This window comes from Bemisia tabaci, chromosome 3, assembly GCF_918797505.1.
Source record: "Bemisia tabaci chromosome 3, PGI_BMITA_v3".
In the NCBI taxonomy this organism is placed as follows: domain Eukaryota; kingdom Metazoa; phylum Arthropoda; class Insecta; order Hemiptera; family Aleyrodidae; genus Bemisia; species Bemisia tabaci.
The window spans coordinates 5,849,530-5,870,560 of record NC_092795.1 but is presented as its reverse complement, the minus strand read 5'-3'; the positions used below and the strand labels follow the sequence as shown (position 1 = coordinate 5,870,560).

Here is a 21,031-nt window from a genome sequence, read left to right as displayed (position 1 = left end):
ATTGCTGCTTGCAGTATAGTTTTGTAATGTCTGCTCATCGGTATCAAGCATAGCATATCGGACTAATTCCACCCCTTCAATACAATGTTCGGCTCCCGTTCAGCACACCATCGGGTTATTCGTATAATTTTATAGTGGAAGAAGCACCTACATTTTCAGTACTTCCAGTGGCCTGCAAAAGCTCCATTACCCAATTGTAATACTTACAACTTTACGCCCGGTATTTCCGCAAAATTTCATTGAGGAACAACCAGAATTCGTATCAAGATTACCAGAGAACTCTTCGTTGAAACGTAAGAGCGCCCGACTGTCCGACCGAGTTCGATGAACGTATTCTTTCTTAATATGTCGTTTTTGTGAACTTTGATCCCCTTTGCTGTATCGCATTTTTTTAAAGTCGGCTGTTAGAAAAAAAGAAATACAACGAGAAAAAACCCCAGAATGAAGTCAACATCCATTTTGTCCGACGCAAATCCGTTGCAACGTTCCACCGTGCGCCGGTAGAGAGGGAATTTCATTCATTTATCTAAGGTCATTCATGGTTTTACTCTGAAGTTCGCGGGTTCGTCTAACGGCCAGATAAACGTGGAGGCCTGCATACGTCACTGGGAATATCAGTTGCTCTCATATGAAAGATGCTTTGTTTTGACTGGGGAATAACTGCTAAGAGGTTGCAGGGCAGACGGACTGATCACAAATGAGAAGAGAGGGGGATTTGTTTATCCCTTCTTTATTTTTACGAAGAGTACACACAAATCATCCGATACTTCAAAGCCGTAGTGTGAGCATAATTTATTTTTATCAATAGCTTTTTACAGGAAGTCGTGATTTCATCCTAGCCTTGACCCCCGAGCGTCTATTTTTTTGAATATTTAGTCAGTATGTGTGTTTTTGTAAATAGGTTTAGAGGGAATTTTTCCAAAAACAAATTATCCGAAGTATTTTGAAGTATCTGCAAAACAAATTTTTTATGCTGTATAAAATGAGTAAAATAATCAAATAATTGTGGGTATTTCGAAAGAAAGTGGGATGCGTTTAAAAATTATTACTCGTCTCAATTTCAGTATAATCAACTCAGTGACGTGATTCCAGTATTAAATATTGAGCTCTTTTCACGCGGATTTTTTCAACATTTTGCACGGTATACATATTAAGAAGTGATACAATCTTTGTGCGTGAATGAGAATTCATCGAAAATCTCGTTTCTTTTGAGTAAACATAATTGAAGTTTCGGGTCTTAAGTTCTACACTGTGATGCCACCGGATGGTTCAGCTGTTTTTGACGGCATTCTCCTGAAGGCTATCAATGACTCTCAATCAGGTATGTCAATTTTATACTCATAAATGTGAGAGAGAATTACTTACTTCAGTTGTTCAGCTAATGGTTTTTACTGCTGCCAATCAAATGAACAAATGCTCAATACATTGAGTTGGACATTTTTTTTTTTTTTGTTTGTTTAAAGAGGACTGATTTAAATCACTGAGGTACTCGGTAAAGGCTTACAACGGGTATCTTTAGTTGAGCCAGTGTGTGTTGGTGCTCGTGAGAAAATTTTGAAACACTGAGATGTTGCCTTTATATTGGTAATCAAAGTGCAAAACCACGTATCTGCATTATAGTGTTTCAAAATTCTCGCTACTATTTTATTTTAAGAACAAGCTAACCATGTAGATTGAAATCTATACAAAATCTTCTACTAACAGAGAAAAAAATTTGATGAAGTTTTTAAGAAATTACGTCGCCTGGTTCTCTAAAAAAATTTCCAATGTCAAAAACGGAGGTTCGTGCACGTAGACGAAGGATAAAATATGGCTTAAATTCACGAAGAATGACGGTTTTCTTGAGAATTTTTCAGTCGCCGGGGGGAGGGGGCAGGGGGTTGTTTGCACCCCCGCGGACCCCTCTCGCACTACGCGACGGTGGCAGACCAACTGAGAATAGCCCTGAGCGGCCGTGATTCGACAAAGCGTGTAAAACATATGCTCGGAGTGTGTTTGTAAGAACAGCAAAGGCATCTCCTGCCTCGCCCTTCACTGAGAAAAAACTATGGCTTATAAACCTATTAGAGGTAAATATGGAACACCACTAATAGTAGTACCTCTACATATAATAATAGCACATATACCTTAGTTATGGTACGGGGTACCTTAATTAGGTACAGAGACCTTAGTATGGTTCACAGACCGAGAATCATTAGTTTATTTACGACTGTTATAGGTGTTCTATATTTACCTCTAATAGGTTTATAAACCATAGTTTTTTCTCAGTGTTTGACATACTTTTTTGACTAGTGTCCCAAGTCAACATTTGTGTTTCTGTCTAGAATTAGACATAGAAAGATACCATTCGTTCTGCATCTTTGGCAGGACCGTCGCGGTGGCCTCACAGATAAGCAAAGATGGCAGATGCTTACAGCGGCAAATTACAAGAGGCAACAAGATTTGAAATGTTTGTTCCTGTTCTTATGTGCTAATCACAAAAACTTTTTTACACGCTTGGGATTGTCCAATGTTCACAATCATCAGGAAAATTTCAAAAGTTCCTCTTTTTATGGATATATGAGGAATTACGGTTGAATCTTCTAAGGATGAAATGTAAAGGTCAGGGTCAAAGGAATAAACCTAACGTAACCGAACCAAACCCTACGTATCCTTCATTTTATTTGTAAAAGGAAATAACTAAAAATAACTAATAATGCATATTTGTGCGAATGTCCCCCTCTTCAAAAAAGAAAGCATTTTTGCAAATGTCCTACAGCGATTGGGAGGGGGGGGGAGTTATGGGGTGTTTGCATTTATACCCCATTTTGTGGTATACCTTATATGAATTCACACGGTAGTCTCTTGCAGACGAAGGTGAAGTGAGGGACTCACCGCTCAAGGTGCGACGGAGGCATGGCTCGGTCGAGGGAGGCGGAGGTTGTTGTCCGAAGGCGAAAATAGACTCGTTTTCACGGCTCACGACACGGTCTTGACGAGGAAGTGAAACGAGACGATGAGGAACAGGACGGAAATCAAAAGAAAAAGACACGAAAACGTCAAGAACAGGACGTCCTCCGTGCGCATCAACATTTTCCACGTCGACTGAAGTTTCAGCTGAAAGTTCCCGTGTTTTCTCAGTTGGGTGATCGCACTCAATGTCAGCCGCCGCGCCATGTGTTGGTGCGTGCAACTTGCCGCGGTGCAAACTAATAAATTACACCGAATTCGTCACTCTCCTGACGTAGGGGCCTAACTTAGTTCCCGCGTGACCCTTGCTCTTCGTATAACTCCATGGTTTCCGCGGCTTACGGCGAAATAGAGTTACGCCCTTACGTCGGAAGGACGACAGATTCTACACCTATGTCTGACCCAGTTTCGAGAAAAAGAGCCATTCAAGGCTGGAAATTGCATGCAACCTAATGGCGCAATGAACTTCAAATTGAAATTTCAGGATTTAGGAACCTTTCCTTTACTATGAGGCGATTTGGAACAAAATTCGGAAGACTTGAAGACATCGGAGAAGACATCTTTTCTCTGAGAATATACGGAATTATTGAGAAATCTGACTTCGGTGTGGTTTTATGTGCGCTCAGCACACTCATTGACGCACCCGAGACTGTAGCTCTCATTTTGCGTACATTTGAGGAAACATCATGGTTGTCGTTCCCTACCCACCCGAACGCGAAAAACTAAGGTTTAATACTGGAATGTCATTTCAGTGACTTTTTTTTTGGGGGTGGGGGGAGGGGATATGTTGAGAAAAGATAGCAATTTCAAGCAGAAGGGGGTAATATTTCAAAGAATCTCGAAGAGTCCCTTGAAAATGATCAATATTTCCCTGAAAAAACTGCAGAGGCGGATCCAGCAATTTAGCAACATCGAATTCCTCCATTTAAACCTATGCTAAATAATCGACTCTTGTCGGAGCACCTGATTCCTCCAAGAATCGATATGTTTCCATAGGTTTAAATGGAGGAAATCCCAAGTTGCCAAATTGCTGGATCCGCCAATGAAAAATTGTCAAATTTAAACGCGTGGAAAATTTAAAAAGAAGGACAAAAATAAGACGAAAGGAAATATGCTATTTTGCAAACCAAGAGACGTGTTCTCGGAGTTTTACGGTTGAAATATACAAGGTGAATGAACAATGAACGATAAAACATTCCAAAAATTCATTTTGAATCAAATTAAGGACGATTATAGGGCATCTCAATGTCTCAAAATAAGATTTCCGTGCAAGATCATCCACTTCATCCACTTACCTTAAGCCTCGTCTGGGTTTTTTGTTTCTGGATTCCTTCTCCTGAGACAACCTCACCATTACAAAATGACGTAAATTGCACATCTGATGGACCAATTAACTATCACAACCTCACTAAGTCAGGAAAATTCACTGAAAAATGAAGATTAGGTTTCAAGCACTCACAATCATATTACGATCACGCGACTCTGGAACTCAAAAATTAGCATTGTAAAATTACCGCCACCAAACATTCGTATCTTTCAAGACTGAAAGAACTGAACTGCGCATCAACATTTAAAAATTTAGACTCGCAAGTCGTATTTCCACTACGAGACTTTCGGTCATTTCTAACCGAAAATTTTACTGTTTTCTTTCAAATACGCGGAGGAATCAGCTGAAAAAGTGGACAGATATTATATCTCCATATTCCTAGAGAACATTGAATTGTTTGACTCAATTATTTCGCAACCTTGGAATGGAGTTACGATCCTGTGTCTGGCCACCGAAGGATTAGCCGTATAATCCTTCATCGAGGAGTTAATTTGATGGGGAGGAAGATTCTGTCGTATTTCTTATTTGCACGCTCACATATCGACGGTGAAACTACCAAACCACGTATCTCGTTTGCGGTGTTTAAAAATCTACGCTCACATTTTATTTTTTTGAAGTAGACCAAATCAGTATCATTCCTTGAAATTTTCACGGAGTTTTCTCCGCACAAAGAGGAAAAATCACAGAAATTTTCAAGACTGGATGTTAAGTAGTTTTTCATTTAAAAAATAAAGTATGACAGGAAGTCTGCGACGTCGCAAACCGAGATACGTGGTTTGGTAGTTTCACCGTCGATATCATCATAAATATGTGTGAAGTCAACGTGTTGCATTATCGCTGCATGCATAATTTTCGAACAAGAGGACCCGTTAACCGTACACTGTTAAAAAAAACGGAGTGAGACTCAGCACAAGCGCGAGTAAGAACGGGCCCTCACTTCGCCGGACCGAGGAGTCACTCCGACGGAGAATCGGCTGGACGGATTTTGGGTGCCGTACGCATAGAAATCACTCCGACGCCGGACGGATTCGCGGGAGCCGCAAATTTAGGGGTTCGCAGCTAGGGGATGGTGGAAAGGGGTTAATTGTGGAAATAATTTTTGAAACCATGAAAAATAAAAATAATGAAACCATTGGTACGTGATTTAACCGATTTTGAAGATAAGAAATTTTCTACCTACCTTGGGGATTGAACCCGGGACCTACCTAGCACTAACCGACGACCCTACCGATTGAGCTATAGCGAACGATGCATGAAAATGACGCAAAAACGGTATTTAACGTCGATTTGAACGGGCCGCTAAGATATTTTCAATCCACCTGGATTTGTCCGTGTATTTAGTTTACTTTACTATATTTTTTAACTATATTTTATCGTTTTACTTTGTTTTATTTCCTTGTTGTCTCTATTTTTTCTTCACTCTATTTTATTTTTTCAAGCACTTAATTTTTTTTTCTTTAATTATTTACTTCTCATTCCTTTACTTTGTTTTATATTTACTGTGATTTCTTTTAATACTTCATCATAATTTTTGGACTTCACTCTACTCTTAAAATTAATTCTATTCTTTAACATCATTTAGTTACACCATAATTTCGACTATTCTATTATTTCCACTATTCTATTATTTTTTCTATTTTTTTCTCTTTAAAGTTTTCATTTTCATTCTGACAGTGGTAGGCTTAAAGGGGAGAAGAGACAGTATATAGCGCTAGTGCGAGGGAGAGAAGGTGCGCGTGACTCCGGGCCGTACTGCAGCTCCGGTGCGGAGTGCTTTGACTACACATGCAGCCCGTCTCAGCACCTACGCGCTGAACCGCACTCCCGTGTTCATTCTCACTCCGGATTTTCCGTCGGACGGAATCAACGATTTTTAACAGTGTAAGCTGCAGCAAGCTTGCCTCTAGTGGCGTAGCGTTCTTTGCGATATATCGATTAATCTGCCATTCAAACGTATGGAAATGGATCGATAAACATGGTGTGCGCAACGAACACTTTAATATTCGATTCTTTACCATAGCTTCAAATGGGAAAATATCGATAATCGATCATATACGCCTCTCCACTGCTTGCCTTGCAGTCCATTGACGCTCACTGGCTTTATGTTATTATTATCCTGAGCGTGAGGGAAGAATCGAGCTTACCTGCTAATAAGTTTCGGTTGCATCATGAGAGTATGAGAGTGCAGCACCAAACTTATCGCGGTTCCTCTGTAAGCCGCGGAAAGCATGGATTCATATGGAAAACAAGGCTCATTCCAACATCTAGTTATGCCCTTATGCCAGATGAGTGCGTTAGCAGAATCCTTCCGTCTTCTTTGAAAGTTCTGAAGGAAGAGTACCGGTGAAATATCATTCAGTCTTGATGGGTGTAACTAAGCCGTGTGCGTGTTGGAACGATTATTTTATTGCTGAGTTACCTACTAATTTTATTATTGCGTTTTAATGATGCTCGGAAGATCGGGTTGAATTGTTAAGTAATAATTCAGAAGTCGCACAGAAAAAATGAAGAAGCAAGGGGCAATCACGAAAAAAGGCCTGGAATTGTATTTTTCTAGAAATATTTTTATTGATCGTCCATACGATTGGAGATACATCATAACGACCATTACTACTCAAAACTTGTATGATCATCCATAAATTATTGGCAGCCTGGAGAAACTATCATTTAGTCGGATATAAATGTTTTTGCGCATTGCATTCAAGGTATGATCAATGTAATGTAATGCTAACAGTTTCCATAAAGGTTTCTCCGACTAAAGATGAGACAATATGGACGTATTTAAGCTAAAAGGAACTATATGCATAGGGTTTGCGTGTAACATAGTTCATTTTAGCATAATTACGTCCATATGTACTTCATGAATGTTCAAAAAGCGAAGGGTTCTATAAAGTAGTTTGTAATACAAATATATTAACTCTGGTGTGAGCGGTGAAGTATCGCGCGGATTGAAGGCGTTTCCGACTGGTGATAGAGAACGGCTCAAATTAGCTCGTACATGGATTGCATAAACCCGCATCAGTTCTGTCATTTCTTTGAAGACGCGTCCGAATCCATCGAGCTATAATATTTTTGAAAAAAACATTCGCATATTTCAATTTTTAACTTTTAGGTGCACTATTTTTGCTGTATTGATATTTTCAGCCTGTAGATTAGCTATTCGGGAATGTTCGTGATAACGATCATCCCCGAAAGTCTTATAACCAAGTCAAAAGTACTGTTTACATTTTGAAGCCAATTTCAATGTATCGATGTCGATGACTATTTAATAATGGTACTTTTGACTATTGCTGCTTGACGGAAATTTTTCTGGCCTGTCTTGGAAATTACAGGCAAAATAGCAATGTACGCAGCTACTTAATCCGTTCGAGACAGTTCTACTTTTTGTAAATTTCCAATCGAAAAATGCCACTGCTCTGATATATGATCAAATCATCAAAAATCACTGACCATGGCTTGCTATTCATGACGTCATGCTTGAAGCACTATGAGTGTAGTGATTCGCGAGACGTTTGTTCGACGCGTATAGCGGCGCACAGTGGATCGATTCAATGTGAGGATTCGGACAAAATTTGGATACTTTAAAAACTTGTAACACCGATCATACAAAACTTTGAGGCTTTAAAAATGGCTCCCTTGGTTTTGTCATAACATTTTTTACAAGATGCACCCCTCAAAATGTATAATGTGACGAATTAAACATCAAAATTGCAGTTTCAGTTGAAAATTTCATGTTGGAGCTCTTCATTCGACTCGATCCACTGTGCGGCACTGAGCGCGGAATCCGACTTTTCGCACGACCGCGCAGTGAGGCAGCCAGCAGAGAGTGAAGTTCGGAATAATTAAGAAAATATTGTCAATCGTCCTGCTCTGGGCCTGTCCATTTGCCAGCATTGCCAAACCATTACTGAATGTGACCGCCCTCGGGAAAACAGACCCAAGTTCCCGAGGGCATAAATCGGGCAACCGAACCTTAGTTTCGGTTGTGCGTGAGTCGGGTGACCGGTGTGGCCGCAGCCGACGATGATGTTCGGCGCACAATGGATCGTATTCGATAGTGATTCGATGTATCGTTTATGTCGAAACAATAGAACATAACCACAAACCGAAATTTTAAGATTCTTGTCAAAAAGCTGAAAATGAGAAATTTCATAGCGATTTCACTACTCTCGGCCAATTAGTACTCATACGAATCGAAAATCTATCACAAAAAACCCGTTCCGTCAGATTACTCAATTGACTTTTGAGGCTATGTTTATGTTTTGAACCAATCGATATCGATACAATCTCACCCGTTTGATGTATCGAATACGATCTATATGTTGTCTCCCTCACGAAAGAGCGTAACTTCATTTAATGTTGCCAAAATTCACTCTTGCAAATTGCATTTTTATTATAAGAATTGTAGGCGTTCTTAATTGAAAATTTACGGAATTTTCTGGTAATCTCGTTCAGAAGTCTTGATAATTTTATGCAAAAGTTGCGCAAGTACATTTTTGTGGGAAATGGAGTCGTTTGAGTGAATTTTGCAACCTCAGAATAAAGTTACGTTCCTACGTCCTGGTAACGACACTGTAAAAAAACGGGCGCGGAAGCCGTACTTACGGGCTGTACAGGGTGATTCAGGGTTAAACGGCCAGACTGCAGGAGCCGAAACACCCCCAAACTCCCTCTTTAAATTGAGATTTCGATTTGTTTTAGATTTTCTATGAATTTCGGGGATAAAAGTACAGGAGAGTACAAATTTTCATGAGGTTTGGCTCACAATCATTGCCAAAATTCAGGAGATACGCTTTACTTACCGAAAATATTTTTGGGTGAGGGGGCGTAGCTCCAACTGAGGGCACTCTTGGAAAAAAACTTTGTACAACGAAAAATCCTATTTTGACCCATAAAACACGCTCCTACAGTCCGGCCATTTAACTCTGGATCACCCTGTATAGACATACCGTCCACGTTTCGGGCTCAGAGGCCGAAAGTTCCGGGCGTAGCACCCGGAGCAATCGAAGCTATGGCTCCAACACCCGGAAATTTCGGCCTTTGAGCTCGGATGGACGGCATGTCTATAGAGCCCGTTAGTTTTTTTCAGTGGATGAATAGAGCGAGTCAATGGCGATAGACGATGTCGGGCACGCGGGAACTTTAAAAAGTTAGGTATATCTTCGTTGAAAGAGCATTCCTAAATTACGTAATGCACTTTTTCGTTATTTTCGACCCCCTCCCCAGGCAATGTTTCGTGACGCAACTTCGGACAACCCCTTAATAATTACGTAACTGCAATGGATTCGAGCGGTAAAATCCACTTAAAAGTTGGAAATCTCTGCAATCAGTCTTAGCTTTCCAGCGATCCTGTCTAGTTATTTTGACTTATCCGTTCATTAATGACATAGATTTGGTTGTAAACAATCCGTTGACTAACTTAGAGAGATGCCACCTAGACTTCGGCATAGAATTTCACTCCAAAATGTTTGACAGTGTACTGAGGCTAAATAAACATCAAACTTGCCGATTAGTTTTAGTCTAAAATTGAGGAGCTTTCCGAAAAAGGGCACATAGCAAAAAATTGCGTTTTAGAGAAATGCATTTGTAGTTTTGATCATTACTCTATGGCCACTGACAGTGATTTTCGTTCGAAATCGGGAGTCCAAGCTGCGATGAAAGGTACCATAACAGGCCAGAAATTAATGATGGAAACCTAAAATGCATTTTTCCCAAACGCTATTTTTTGCTATGTGCCCTTTTTCCGGAAAACTCCTCAATTGTATGTCCAACATTCTGTAATGGCTCGACTCATTGCGCGGCGGAGCGCCCAGTGGCCGGTTAAGGTTGCCAAGTTATGCCATGAAATGTGGATATTTCCCTGGGACTTAAATAGGGGAAACTGGTGATTTGTGAGCACGATCTAGCAAGAAGGCGGCCGGTGCGGCGATGGGCGACGGCATGGACGGCCGGTCCCGGCTCAGTCCTGCCCGTGCAACCCGCGGCCGCCGCATCGGCCTTCCTCCCACTCGTCGCGTGCCGAACGCGAGACCGCGAACGCACCGCCAAACCGCGAGACCCGCGGGAAATGCGCCGTCGCCCGCAGAGTTAACCGTGCCCCGAGACCAGGAGTTACGGGGGAGGATGTGAGCGCCCCCAGCCAGGATTCCCCCCAAGCCGATCACGTGATTTTCACCAGGTAATCCGACTTAAAGCTTAACCACCTTTAGACAGCGTTGTTTGGACCGATTTTCACAGAAATACGCACCAAGCCGAGTTTCGAGGGGGAAGACAGCTCTGCCGTGCAACGCAAAAACGCCGTAAACGCCAATTTACATGATTTTGAAACAACGCATCATAGCAGAAAAACTTGTGTACCTTGGGACAATGTTTTTTCGGAATTCCTTCGCAAATACCATCAAGAACTTAACCTGAAAATTTGAGTCGCATTGGTTTAAAACAGTTTTTATTTTATCAAGTGTTAAGCTCCAAAAACAAAAACGCGGGAATATCGTGATGGATTTACGGCGTTCTTGCTTAGCACGGCAGAACTGTGCACTAGAAAATTATCATGTTTGCGGATACTGAGATATGTTTGATGCTCCGCAGCCCCTGACAAGATAAACAATAATAACAATTTAAACAACGGGTAACAAGGCTATTTTCTACATAAATATTACCAAAACGTTTCAGCTGAACTGAGGAAGGGTGATTTTTTAGCCGAAACGTTTTGGCGGTATTTATGTGAAAATTAGCCTTGTTACCCGCTGTTTAAATTTTTATTATTGTTTATGGATCCTTTAGGTTACTTTTCTAGGAATTTACGCTTTTTTTGGAGTGCCATACGCTTTTATGGTGCTAGTTTTCCTTCGTATCATATTACTTGGGGTTTTTAGGAGCTACATTAGTTACATTAGGACTCCGGCACCGGATTTCACCCCTCGATTTTCAACAGTGTAGAAAGACAAAGAGTCGCATTTTGAAGGAAGGGAGAAGTTATCTATTTAAACATTACTGTGTTAATAGATATTAATGCATTAGGAAGGAAGTAAAAACCGGGTAAATAAGGCTAAAAACATCAAAACAATAAAAAGGCAGAATACGTTTTAAGCTGTCACTGGCTCAGCTTAGCCGCAAAAAATAAAAAACCAAAAAAAAAAAAAAAAAAAAAAAATGAGTGGCAACCTCACCCCAGTTATTGTCACTTAACCACCTCGCGGAAGTTATAATTACTGAATTGGTCACTGGTTTATGGATACTTTGGATTATTTCGAGTGACTTTTTAGGGACCCTATCAACCAAAAAGACTCGGTTGATCGACCGAATTTTTGGTTAAATCGATCAAAACCGTTGATTTCTCTGAGACATCTACGGATGAAGAAAGTGTCCTGCTACCCTTGTTTCCCTCACTGTCACTCAGAGGTTGCAATTTGCGAGTGGCCAGCCTAGTGAAATTTTCACCAATGCAATCTAGTTCGATCTTGGCGGCTAATGCCTGATTTTTGACAAGATTGAACATTTGGAACTCTACGAATTGGTCAATGTAAACCAAAGATTTAGTCAACCCCCCTCCAAAGAAAACAAAAATATATTAATCGCACCTTCAGGCCAGTTTGCGTTCTACTTCCCGTAAGAACGCAAAATGCCAGTTACTTTTTCTTACTGGGTAGGTGTAATTTTTGACAAGAAAATGGTCGTTGATTTTTGTCCATGACATTGAGTTATATGGAGGAATAAAGTCTTTTCTCAGTCAAAACTTGGTGCAAATTGCGATGCGTTTCCGTTCAAAAAAAGGGGAAAAAGAAAAAAACATCACTTATTCAGTTCAATTTAATTTACCTAGTGTCGTCGGATCTAAATGAGCCGCTAGACAAGATTTAAACTGGAAAATCCGACACACGTTTGCTCATCAAAATCTTATTAAGCGGTTCAGAAATCAACGCTAGAACGAAATCTGAGATAATAACAGGTATTTTTAACTCGGATACGATGATAGTTGAATTACACAGATGACGTAATTTGTATTTTTGACATTCGATCAATGTTAATTGTAAACAATTATTTCTTATACAGAAGATGATTATTTCCAGACTTCCCATTGTTTAATTCATTTTCCTTGTTTTACACCCAGAATGTTAAATCAGCATCCTTTTTTTTTCGGTGTTATTTTCTTAAGATAAATATTTTATTTCCAGACATTTTTCAACAGCTGTATGCTCAGAATCGACATATTGCCTCATGATTGGTTGATGAACTAAGTCCTCAACAGTGTCACTTACAAGTTTCTCAAACATCGGCTCTTTCGCCAAACGAATTATTGCTGACCACTTAGCCTATATTAATTGCAAACGAAGAGGTAATTTCTGAGGGACGCAGCACAGGGACAAAGTTCCAGCTTTGATCTCGGAAATAAAAAGTTCTCAATGTTCAACTCAAGTCTCTCTGAAATAAACAGCCATCACACCTCCTCTTCCTCCCTCTCCAGAAAAAATTCAATTGCATATGAGTACCCTCTACACATAAGGGTGTTTTTCCTTGAACTTCCAGGTTCCAGATTATGACTGCGCACCGAAAAAAAAGTGATGCTGATTTAACATTCTGGATGTAAAAAATTGTACAAGAACTCACAAAATGTTGAATTCACCGCTACATCTGTCACTTTAGCAATGTCAAGATTTTAAAATAACTGCTGAGGCTCTTAATTCAGTGTTTTGAGAGTTCTCGCACACTTTTTTACATCCAGAATGTTAAATCGGCATCACTTTTTTTTCGGTGTAATTTTGAAACGAATTCGCTGATGCGCATAAGATGAATATCAAATAGCAGCAAAAATAGTCGTATTGCTAACCAATGAAAGGTCTAGCTTCACCACGCGAGAGTATTTTTGCCGGACTATTTTAAGCTCTACCAATAGCTCCCTGCGAGTCGCAATGGAAAATTCTGTCCATGGTGCCAACCCACGTCCCACGGTACCGTATTGGAAGTTGACGTCATTACTGGAGCCTCCATTGGCAGGAACTGATAACAGTTTGTTCAAGTACTCGTGGAGTCCAAACAGAAAGTGCAGTCATTATCATTATGCACTCCCGAGGCCCATCAGCTGTTTCCGTTTCAACCAAGGTCAATCCCGGCAGATTCACCTGACATCCTTCCCGTTCAGCCTGTTTCCCACCTGCGTTGCCAGCCCAACCGCAAAAATATTCACAATTACGGATTAATTATGGGGTTTTGTGACCATCGGCGATGTTTCAGGCAACGTCGGCTCATGTGCACAGAGAAACCATGTCAATTAAGCGAGGACAAGATTGACCGAATCAACATGGTCGAGTTGTAAACAATGCGTGTGAAGGTGCTGTAGACCACCAGGAGAGAAATGTGCATCGTTAACCGGTGTGAATCAGAAACAGATCGAAAACCGCGAGAGATCCGGAATTCTCACCAATGGAAATTATACAAAATGGGTCACAAGACTTGGTGTTTTTTGTATTATAATTCTGAAAGCGCACCAAGAGAGTAGATTACGTGGTGATTTATTGCAAATTTTCGGAGCCAAAATTCTGGAGAAAATTTCCGCGTTTCGTTAACTGGTGTGAATCTGAAACAGGTCGAAAACCACGAGAGATCCGGAATTCTCACCAATGGAAATCACCAATCGCTTTTAAAGAACCAATCGATATCAATATAATCTCACCTGTGTGATCTGTTGAATACGATCTATAAAAACCATCAAGTGAACGTGCCGGTGGAGGAGGGGTGTATGAGACGCGTTTACTCGTGTTGGCTACATTTTTTTTGAAAGCCCTGTCAACATTAATAAAAGTTCAGTTCCGTAAATCCATCCCTGTTTGGACAAGGCCTTCCATTTATAAAAAACGAACAAAAAGATTATGAAAGAACAAACATAAGCGTGGTTAATAATTTTAACTTCCGCAGCTGCCCGACCGCACTGAGTTGGCGCAATGCGTGAAGTATTCATGCAGTCTTGTAGGCGCTATGCGTTTCACGCCGACCGTTGCTGACCACACTGTTTGGCGCAATGCGTGAAGTATTCATGCAGTCTTGTAGGCGCTATGCGTTTCAGGACGACTGCTGCTGACCGCAGTGTGTTTGACGCAATGCGTGAAGTATTCATGCAGTCTTGTTGGCGCTATGCGTTTCAGGACGACTGCTGCTGACCGCAGTGTGTTTGACGCAATGCGTGAAGTATTCATGCAGTCTTGTTGGCGCTATGCGTTTCATGCCGACCGCCGCAACGCTCCGTTCCAGGTCAAATTGCGTGTTTGGTTTCTCGCTTAATTCGACTAATTAAAGGTGTTGTCTCTTGTATCACCGTAAGACGACAAAATTAGAAATTACTGTACTTTCACTCTCAAGAAATGAGAGATTTTGTCGCCTTTTCTCGTTTGTAATTTATTTTCTGAATCCGATTTTTCTCTCTCTTTTTTTGATACCTACATTCACAAAGATCGCAAAATTTGCCGCCCCCTACATTTTGCCGCCATGGGCCGCGGCCCATGTGGCCACCCCCTTAATCCGGCCCTGAATAAACATCAAAATTTTCAGTTTTCGTCAAGAATTTTTTGCCCAACCTCTCTGATTGATCCGATCCATTGTGCGAAGTCAACTCGGTATTTCCTCTCATTTGCTACTGATGTTTGTTAAAATAAAACTTTTTCGATGTGGAACAATTGTTGCTCGTCGACAACAGATAACATACATGAGATTCAATTTTTTGATACTGAAGGTATAGTTCCGACTTTCTCATTGTTTCTCATACGAGGAATATAAACACCTTTGTTGGAAATCGTAGAGCCGCGTGCTCGCTACTGATTGGTACTGGATGACATCGTTTAGTTCGGCGCGAAACCGGGTCGTTTTAAATTTGCGGAAGAGCTCCGCTTTTTGAATTGCGTATTTCTCAATTTCTGAGTTACTTTTTCGTATTTTTTAAGTGCGCGTCGTGTTTACTCGTCATTTATCTTATGAATCATTTATTCGCGAGTCAAAATTCGTTCATGGTATAGTGAGTCCTATCTCCATTATTCCCGCTCAAATGTTCTACTATTCTACGTCAGGGAAACGAAGTCAGTAGACACCAGCAGATTTCCTTCTTCGAGAGTATGAACACTGACTCCTTTATTATAACCCTCAGAATCTAGTGAAACTATGGCTACTCTCGAGGAGAAAGGAGAAGTCCACCTTTGCCGTCTGGCGTTTGCAATTTGGAACTATAAATTCTGGCTCATCTGTAAAATCACTTATGTGCTCAGGGAAACTAATGGTACATACGCTGTTTCTAAACTGAGCCAGAAATTATAGTTCCTAATTGAAAAATGTAGCCCAATTGCCAACCATACCGTCACAAGGGTAAAAATTGAAAATATTTCCTTAAATGTAATACACAACATGAGGTTTAAAAATTAAGTAAATAAATTCGCCCATCATTCAATTTTTATGAAGTTTGTGATGGCACAAGTTAACAAAATCTCATTTTCTGACTTTCAATAAATCGAAAAGAAATGTTAGTGTAATTTGTGGGAATTTTCAAATTTCAGACTCCTCCTACCCAATGAGAAACTGATAACCATCTTGCAATGGTAATCTTGAAAAATGTAGTCGTCCACTGCGAACAATATCACCATTTGTTTTGCATTTATCCAGTAAAGTTCAGATAAGTTTCCGTTTTTGAAGATCAATAGACTGCAGAGGGTGATTTGAAGGCACCGACTGACATCCAATCAGCTGAAATGTAATGAGCAGCTAGAGAGACCAGAGGCTTTGAATGAGTGGATGCGCACTTGTTGCGGGCGCCTTTGACATCCATTCAATTGATCTTAGGTCATCTATCTCGATCAGCATCCAACCAACCGTCTCGTCATTCGATCAATAAGCTTGGACTAAAATTGCGACTATTTCAAATGAACAGGAAGTACGAATTCTCATTTCACGAATGATGTATTTAGCAGAAAGAGTTATTCTTCGGACAAGGATAATCGATTGACTGATTCGATCGCTTCAAACTCTCGTCTCCATCTGCTGGTCATTCATATCTGATCAATTTAATTGGAAGACGTTCAATATATCAATAGCCTAAGGCGTTATTTTTAAATTACAGTTTATTAGCAGATCTGGATGATGTGCGGGTGGTATCATAAGTACGATCGATTCGTTCGTTTGTTGGAATTACTCCGTGGCTTATCTTGAACAGCGGCGTGGCATCCTCTGCGATATATTGATTGATCTGCCATTTAAACGTATAGAAAGGGATCGATGAACAGGGTGTTCGCAAGAAACACCGTAATAATCGATTCTCTACCACACCTTCAAATGCAGAAATATCGATAATCGATCATTCAAGTTTCACCACTGATCGTGAAAGTATCTAATGATAACTAATGAGCTTTAATATCCTCTAGTCGCAATGACTGAATCAGATAATTATTGCGATCTTATTTTGGGGGAAAATAATTGTACTTAATTTATTTTTTTATGGTGCAAAACTGATGATTCATTGAACCAGTCACAGCACAAGTAAACATGCCCTCGTGGACTATATGACTAATCATGTGCAAAAATATATAGTTCCTCTACTTGGATTCGAACTTTTTTTTCAATTTTAGAAATGAGATTTGAGAGAACTTGTTATTCTTGGTCCGTGACCATCCTTAAAATAACAAGGTACATGAAAACGGCGTAGGGTTGGCTTAGACCGATTAAAGTTTGTCATCTGCGATCAGAAATTTTATCTCCGTGAGACATGCAAAAAAAAAAAAAAAAATCCTCACTATAAATTATTGCCGGTAACTCCTCCACACCCAGGCACCCAGGAGCTCCAAAACTGATTTCAAGACGCATCGTCGAAAAACAAAAGAAATAGTTCGCGTATACGAACCGCAATACTTAGCTCTACAGATTCTGACGTATGAACCGACTGTGCGGTTGCCAGAAGCGGACACTGCTACCAGAGGCAATATATTTTAGCGACCTCACTATATCCTATCATTCCTTTAGTTCAAAGGTTACTCTCTGAAGCCATAACACTCAGATTTGCTTAATGAATGATGACAAAAGAGTTGAACTATTGGTCTGGCAACTCCAACTTAATTTGCAAGAACTTGTCATTTGCAAAGAGCCCAATTTTTATTTCTGGCTGAAAATGTTGCTATAGTAATTGCTATGTTGAATCATCACTAGGTGAAAAATAGCGTTAACTTCCGATTTTAACTTTTGGCCCACTCAATTACGTTGTTTCGATTGTTGGTGAGGGGTCGTCTCTAAAATAAATTGCATTTGTATGGCAGAAATAAAGCGAATCGCACCATACTCCAAGACTCGGAATGAGAAGATCACAGATGGAAAATAATGTCGCAGGTGATGTGACTCAACGTATTCGACAATGCCGGGACTGATTTTTGAGTCATCGTTTTCAAGGATGCAAAAAACACGCGATCGCAAATTCCAAATATTTCTGAATAAAGAGAAGAAACCAACAACATTTCTGTCCAGAATTTTAAGTAAGGAGCTCTCGGGAATATGTGCTTCCCGTGTGAATGGATACCACGTATGCGTATTGAGTTGACAGAAAACACGACACCCGCTCATACTTCCATTCAAATACTTTGTATGACTACTGCGGTGCAGATATTTCGATGCCGTCAGTATCTTGATTTTTATGCGTCGTTTTTTTATTTATTCATTTTTTGGGAAAAAGAAACATGTCTAGTTTATAATGAATAGCACGTACTCCTCGCCTTTCGCGATCTTTTGTGTCGAGTTTTCGCTCCTCAATCAACCTCGTGATTTGCACTCAGAGCCAGTTTTGTCGCCCATAAGCACTGAGAGAAATTGTCCAGTTTATACACCCCATAGTCCCAGATGAGAATTTTTGTTGGGTCAACGAAAAATCTCTTTCAAATTTAGTTCTCTAGAATATGTGGACGTATTTATGCTAAAAGGAACTATGTTGATCATCGCAAATTCTATGCACATAGTTCCTCTGAGCATGAATACGTCCACATCGTCTCCATATTTATATTAGCTATTGACAATCCATGGATTGTAAGCCGCTTTGAAATGATCTTCGCAATCTTGATAGTAATATCCGCGAAAAAGTTATGCAACTATCGCAGTCAGTCATCATGTACTGGTCATTAAAATTCGAATAGGTTCGGACAATTGTCGAGGTCTAATGAGAAGAAAATTAATACCCACCAGATATACCGGATGTGCCTTGGATCGGCCCACAAAACCTTCGTGCGGAAACGTTTGATTTTCCGCTAATCTGAAAAGTGATTGAAAACTCAATCGTTGTATTCTGCAGACAAACGATTTTCTTTTAAATTTTTTTTTTTACCTTTGTTTGCCATACCACTTATAAAGCCTCAAGGTATTTTGTTTGAATTGGGAAGCATTAGGGTATTTTGTTTGTATTGGATCGAGATGAAACCCAAACCTTCTTGAACTAAAGTTTGCATTGACCCGCCTGCATTTATTTCTGTCATCTGCACATCAATGTAACTCGGTCTCAATTTTTAGAGAATAGGATTAAATCCGTTTTGCAGAGTAACTCTAAGATCTGCTTCATAGGTGTAGCTAAATGTTCTTGCTGAGCACTGAGAAAACTGCTCCTGCGTTAAATTAACCGCCACAGGAGACCTCGTTGAATCGACCGGAAATCTTGCAATGACCGGACGTCTTTTAGCATAGGGGCCGCGGCCGTTCAGACCCTAATGACATCGTCACGTATCTAACAGCGCAAGTTTCAGATTCTCTGCACTGAAAAGCTAGTCGACGCGTTGCGTTGAAGTCGGAAGTTTTCCAACGCCCACTTTCGTGCAAGAAGGCTTCTTCTGGGTGCAGAATCGGTGGCCTGTGGTTGCAATGCGGCACGATAGTGCGCGCACCGTGGCAAGCGCTTTGACGTAACGGAGTATCACAATTCAGATGTGAGCCTTGTGCTCCGTTTAACTCTATACTTTCCGGAGCTCGTGTGGAAATAAAGATACGCCTTTACGTCAGAGGAGCGACGATATGCGTTCACGTACATTATGCAATGCCTTGAAATATTTTATTCGGTGGTTACCCACCGCGTTGTCTAATTTTGACAGAGAACACGAACGTTTGGTCGCCATACTTTTTTCTTTCGTTCTCGAGATTCCCTTGTATAACAATATCACAAAGATGGGTGATTTTTAAGTTATTTAATTCCTTTTTTACTACGTAATCTGACGACAAGATGCGTTGACGAAGAGATGTTGCGGTGTCAGTTGCCCGATAACCTCTGGGAAGACAGGCATATGTGGCGTTTGGGTGTCGTAGAACGCCAGAGTGCGTTGTAAAGCGACTATATATATATATATATATATATATGACGACAATAATACTTGAATCTTACATCGAGAAAAATTTTCCAGTTACGAGATTTTTCGTTGAGTCAACAGAAAACAGCATAGCGATAGATGAAAACAAACACGCAGACAGAGTAATAGCAACTTGATGAAGAAGTATAACGTTTTGTAAAAATGTTTGAGACTGCTGAATTTTTAGTTTTTTTTAACAATTTCTCAGCACTGGTGGTGAATCTTACCTTGCTTTTGCTTTATTTTTAGCCGTTCAGTTTTTCAATCTCCGAAAAAATATCGTGCCATTTCTGAAACCGGAAATGTCTGCGCGTAGTTCTGAAATAAATTATTACCTCTTCATCAAAACTAGGCACAGAAAAATGCCGTAAGTTTTGAGTGTCACAGTATGATCATGACCATGCAGCCGCCACGCGGTGGGTCGAGTTAATGAAAGAGATCGGACAAAATTTTGAAACTTTAAAGGCTTATAACTCCGTTAATAAAACATGTTGGGGCTCTAGAAGTGGTACCATTGGTTTCTTCGTGATATTATCTTGAGGAAGGACCCCTTGAAATTTAGGATGTTACGAATCAAACGTCAAAATTTGCAGCTTTAGTTAAAAATTTCATGTCCGGCTTCTCTAATTGACTGGATCCACTGTGCGCCATCTTACCGTCCGGTCAACAGGAAATTACTTTTTGAGAAACTCAGGCATACATCCAAACAGACAACCAATCGCGCACTGATCGTGACTTGAACCCTGTCATTCATGTATTCATATGGATCTCAAGGTTCATGTAAGAATGAATATAGTTCCTTTTGATTTTAATACGTCCACTTGCGCCCAGTCCTATGATTATTTCCGTCGGAGCCATTGCAAATACGACGCATTGAATCTATTGTTGCTACAATGTGCCATCTAAAACACTATCCATCCCATGATTCGCACGGGAAATGATTACAACTCTCCTTATTCTGTCAACGTGTTCGAAAAACGGCCTTGATTGTTTTGTGGGCAGAGCTGAACGATAATACATTCCGGAAAGATCCTACTCTGCATTGTAATTGTTGCGATTCCGGGGACCAGAGGCCGGCAGAAACCTGCAACATTTTAACAGGTACAAGTGAACCTGTTTAGAAAGTCAACATTGAAAATCCAACCCTCCCGTTTCCATTTCTAGCAAGACGTTTTCTTTGTTCATCCCCTGCCATTCTAAAATACAAGATGTTGAACACATCTCCCTGGTGCCTTTTCTTCTTTAGATGCTTGAAGTCAATCAATTTCTTGTACCATGTATCTATTATTGAAATTTTGTGAACATTGAAAGAGTTTTAAAGGTCAAATATTAACGATAAAAGTTACGAGTAAAATATATATTTTTCTTTTCTTTTGAAAGAAAAGTTGAACTTAATTTCCTTGGTGTTTTACAAAAA

The 21,031-nt window shown here is 40.2% G+C and overlaps 1 protein-coding gene across 1 annotated transcript in view; it reads left to right on the top strand.

Moving 5' to 3' along the window:
• Positions 1-1,099: 1,099 nt before the first annotated feature.
• Positions 1,100-21,031, top strand: part of Nep5 (M13 family metallopeptidase neprilysin 5) — an 81,501-nt gene continuing 61,569 nt past the window's right edge. Inside the window, exon 1 of the mRNA XM_072297551.1 lies at positions 1,100-1,321. Within this exon, the coding sequence (XP_072153652.1) occupies positions 1,255-1,321 (67 nt within the window). The 5' untranslated portion in view covers positions 1,100-1,254. The remainder of the gene's footprint in view (positions 1,322-21,031) is intronic.